The sequence below is a fragment of the Anopheles aquasalis genome, chromosome 3 (assembly GCF_943734665.1).
Source record: "Anopheles aquasalis chromosome 3, idAnoAquaMG_Q_19, whole genome shotgun sequence".
Lineage (NCBI taxonomy): Eukaryota > Metazoa > Arthropoda > Insecta > Diptera > Culicidae > Anopheles > Anopheles aquasalis.
Genome location: NC_064878.1, coordinates 67,103,549 through 67,108,548, shown reverse-complemented (window position 1 = coordinate 67,108,548; position 5,000 = coordinate 67,103,549). Strand labels below are relative to the sequence as shown.

The 5,000-nt window shown below is 51.2% G+C and overlaps 1 protein-coding gene across 3 annotated transcripts in view; it reads left to right on the top strand.

Annotated features, from left to right (window-relative positions):
- LOC126574824 (uncharacterized) overlaps positions 1–5,000 on the top strand; it is a 14,918-nt gene that overhangs the window by 5,799 nt on the left and 4,119 nt on the right. For all 3 annotated transcript variants that reach the window (XM_050235210.1, XM_050235208.1, XM_050235211.1), the window contains exon 2: positions 1–633. This exon is cut by the window's left edge and continues 777 nt beyond it. In XM_050235210.1, the coding sequence (XP_050091167.1) occupies positions 1–633 (633 nt within the window). The remainder of the gene's footprint in view (positions 634–5,000) is intronic.

Sequence of the window (5,000 nt, the reverse complement as noted above, 5' to 3'; positions counted from 1 at the left end):
GAACTCGATCGCCGCCGTTCGCTCCAACAAAACGCTCATCTCCCCTCATCTGCAGCCACTGGATGCTGGAGGCGGTGGAGTAATGATACGTGTCCACGAGAATGGAAAAGCGCCAGAGCAACCGGCCACAAACGGTGCTCCGAAGGCTAGTCCACCGGTTTATGGGAAGAACAGCAGCAACTTTCTGGCCGTGCCGGAGTACAGTGATCGGTATGAGGGTATGGAAACGGTGGTCTCTGTTACGCCACACGATGAGGTGGAAGAGGATGAGTTCGAGGACAGCGAACAGGAGGAGACACAGACGCAGAAGCCACGTACGGGAGGGAAGGACTCTTCGGCGGATTCCGGGTCCACGGGGGGAAGTGGATCGATTTCCGGTTTGGACTTCCGGTGCACGCGAGACACGAACCTGGGCCGCGACAAAAACTCGGCCCAATTTTGGGACTTTGTCGAGCGATGGCGCACGAACCGTGCGCTGAAGAAACTGGAGGGAAATCATGGTGGCAGCGGTAGTGAGTCAAGGAAAGCCAAAGGCATCGATTCGGCCGACACCAAGAACGGAACCGAGGCGAGTCGGAAATGTCCGAGTGATTTAGACTTTGGAGCGTCCTACAAACCGGCGGACGCGAAAAGGTGAGTCCTTTGTGCAGGATAACAATAGCAATTGTGCAGGATAAAAAAATTATGCTCCCTTAGTGCGTATCATTTACCGCTAGGAGGCGCTGTAAATTTTTGTTCCCTAGCGTTCACCACGTGAAGCTCGATTCGAAAAACGGCGCGTCGGCGCACCCACGCACGCAGAATCAAATCGGACCTCGTGGCGATGAGACGTGCTTCGGCAGCGCTCCCTTACTACTTTTGAAGTTCGCGAATCGTTCGATTAGACCAACAGTGCATCTACTTGTTCAGTTTTCGTGTAAAACTTCGTAAAATCGGTTAGTTTTTTGGCAAAAGCGAAATCCTTGAACGTGAACCCGAGCGTGTTGTGTGTTCCGCGTGAATGGGCGTGTGCAGTGAAATCAAATACCGTCGTCGGCTCTGGCCATCTGTTTGTGTCTGTTTGTGGTTTCGCTGGCCGAGCAGCTATTCGAAGAATTTTTCCGATCGCCTGAGGAGCACCGGCCTAGCACCGAGTAGAGGAAGCATGAGTGCGTTGTTTGGAGCGCAAATTTTTTTAAATCGCAATTCCTCTTTGTGTTCCGCGTGCCTTTCGCCTCGACACCAAAAACGATTGGTTGTTGCAAAATGAATAAAAATAGTTGCACCGCGATCGATGTCCAGTCCAACGTTTGGCTGGCATTTCATAAACGGGGGCTTTTAGTTGTATTTCCATGCCACGCAATTTGAATTCGGATTAAACGAGCTCCGGAGCGCGGATACCGGATCGATTCTTGGTAGCGTGCCTCCGATACAGTCCGGAAATGCGGGCAAAAGGGGCTTCGCGTGTTAATAGCGTGATGCATCGGACCGAAACCGTGCTCACGTTTCGCGTTAATTTCGCGAGGATTTTCATCCGATTTCCACCGAGCCGGCCTGGAGATGCGGGTGGGCAGAGGGGTGTCGTGGTGTTAAAAATAATTGTGGCTCGTTTTGGCGAAAATTGGACAAATAAACATCGCGCGTGCTGTGACGATGACACACCACACGATGTGCGCTGGTTCATTATAAATAAAAATCCTTTTCGATGTTGAGCGGATGTTGATCATCGAAAAGATCCACCACGCCTCGGTCTTGGCACGCCATAAGGAACATCCAGACAAAACGGAGATTATCGACCGAATATCGGCCAAAAGTTTCTCGGTCGTGGGCCAGGCCGCGGCTTCGATGACAGGCTAAACAACGAAATGTTATAAATCAAGTGCCACGATGGCTGCTACATCGCGCACGGGGGTATTAAACGTTAACAACGTAGCGAAAATTTATTGCGCTTCCACTGTTGGCGCCCCTGTGGTTGGCCAGTACAGGAGATACACATCGGCCAGGGGTTGACCGGAAGTTCGATTGCGACCTGTGCCTACCTTACGATAGCTACTAACCGTGACGCACAGCGGTATGGTGCATTTTAATGTCACGGTGATGGAGATGCACTCTCGAGAGGCTCATCTCGTGCTCATCGGATCTTTATAGCGCTGGTCTGGGTTAATAAGGGAGAGACGGAGCCGATGGCTATCTTAATTGTCGATCGGATTGCCCCCGCGCTACTACCGGGCAGCGGACTTTCTCACTTCGTAAATCAAACCTGAATATTGTTGTTCAAATATTGTTTAACTAACATTTACACTTTACTCCACCCCGGCGCGTTCTCGACACCTCGTTAGGGGGGTTCAGAGAGGTGTTTGGACTTACTCCGTGCACCTGGCAGCTGCAAAGTTCGGTTGGCGTTTTTGGCGAAAGGAAACAAAAAATAAACAAATCATTTAAACAGTTTACGATGTGATCGGAGGCTGTTTCCATGCATCACACCAGCAGCAATGGGGTCGGTGGAGAAAGGTGGTCCCGAGAGAGCTTCCGTTTGACATTGTGAGTCACTTAAACGGAGGTGAAGTGGCACCACTCAATCCCGGCAAACCATATTCCGGGCCATTCGTTGGTTGAGATTGAGCAACAAATTCAATTCCATCAATTAACCTCACCGAGAGCGCACATTGCGGCCACTGCACAGACAGACCGATGCGAGCCCATAAAGCTGTACTAGTTCCGGGTTGTAGTGGCCACTTTCCCGTTTCCCATCGATCATCAGCGATCGATGTACGTCACGCAGCCGCGTCTGAGTGGCTGACCCCCTATTCGCGGATAATATAGAGCCAGTGGTCAATTTACGATCTACGTGCACGCGGCCGGGGGTTGAGATTTGAGTTTCTTTTTGTATTTGCAAACTTTCACACTCTCTAGTAGACCACCCACGGCTGGCTGGCGGGTGTGTTGGTTCTAATGGTAGAATTAATGGAGAAAACAATTTTCAAAACATTCACCATCGAGCCCACGACGAGCGGTTGGTGGTGGTGGTTGCATAAATATTTATCCAGCGAAGAGAGATGAATGTATCTCGACTCGACACGCCTCCCCACCCTCAGAGACTTCTGAGGTTTGCTCAGGAACCGCTGCACCAAATAGATGGACTGCAAATATGATGAAAAATGAAGCCAGAATGGCTGCTGCTGCTGCTGCTGCTGCTGAGCCCGAGCTGAGCACCAGCGAGATAGATGGATAGCGTGCGAACACGAGAAATGTAGCCGCCAATATTTACACAAGTGAGCACCATTTTTCAAACACCGCCGAAACAGCATCCCAAAAACGCCCTTTGGCACGATTGTACTCCAGTGGCGGCCTCGAGCTTATCAAGCTGACGCACGTAACGCAGTGCCATCAGCATTCAGTTTCACTCTCCAGGACACCGAACCGATTGCAAAGCCAAAAGTCTCGGTTTCGGAAACATAAACATAGATGGTGATAAGACCGCAGCATCGTTAGTGGTATTGCGCAATCCAACCGTTGCTGCCAAATGCGGCGTGATAACGCGCAAATCTGCGCTACTCGATTGGTACTGGTTTAATCCGGTGATGGTGATCCGTTCCGATTATCTGGAATGGCTGGAAATGGCGCATCTTTTCGGACGGGGGCCACTGACAAGGGGTTGCAATCTTTGCGATTGTCGAAATGCGCATCACTGGATTCTGTTCCTTCTCCAGCCATGAGCCAATCGATTTCCTGGGAATCGCTCAACCCAATCCGGTGTAATCTCCGGAGCCGGAGATATCATAAGCACCATTGAGCACTTGAGTACAACCGCCAGGGGTGGTGTGTGATGGCGAGCAGATGCCGTGGACGTCGAGTGCAGTGTGAAGCTGATCGAACTCTTGCCGTCCGATCGCACGAAACTAGCAGCCACATCATCAGGACCGACGTCAGAAGACGTTGTTTAACTTTACTCTTCGTAGGGGGCATTTCTGCGATCTACGCACCCCGGTCCAGCCATCGTGTCGATCATCGATCGTCGGCATGAGCAATCGAACTCATAACGCAATAAAGGAATTATTTAAAAAAAAGGGAAATGATGACGGGCAGCACACTAACAATCACACCTCCCGGCGCAAACGTGTAGCCGGATTAATCAAATTTCGTGCGAGAAATGCCTTCCGAAGACGGCCGGCGACTGACCGTGTTCAGCTGAACAAACACTTGCTTTCCACCTCGATGGTCATTTTGGGTGGTAGTTCCTCCGCATGGCCGCAATCCTCCCGTGCCCTTCCTTTAGTGGGTTTAAAAATAATCCACAATTCCTTTGAACTTTGCACGCACGCACTAATCCACCAGCATAGCGAGTAACAGATGTGCGAACAGTACAGTAAGCGGTCCCTTTGGTCCCAGAGGTTACATGGTTAACGGTTAGCCTAGAAGGTGGAGTAGAGATAAACCTTTACCCTTTATCCGGCATGGTAGTTCGTTAATTGAATATTTAATCATCCAAACAATTATCCTCGCGATCAGCTAGTCGCAACATTAACCAACGACCGCGACGACTCATCCAGCCATTTAGCCTTCCTGTTTTGCGTGCTCATTAGTATGCGACACTGGCCGCTGGCTGGCCTAAGGCAACTGAAAACGCACTGAGGCTACAAGAGCCGTGTGCGTGTCGCAACGACGTTCCGTCGGACGGAACCGGTCGGTTGTACATTTGGGAAGTTACGTCAGCCTCCTTGACTCCCCGGGATCGACGGCTACCGGGGGCTACTACCGGGGGCTGTGATTGACCTCCTGTGGTGCGGGTGTGTTGCACTCGTACGCACGCATCTTCCTCCACTTGTGCTCGATGCTCTATTTATACCTAGCACCACGAACAGCACCACCGTTGGACATGCAGAATGCTCTGTTCCACTCGACATGGCGCAGCAGCAGCAGCAGCGGCACCGGGAATCGAGAGGAATCGGAGCGACCGGGTCCATGTGGGAAATGTTGTACTAGTTTACTACCCCGCTAGCATAAACACGGCATGGGGTATG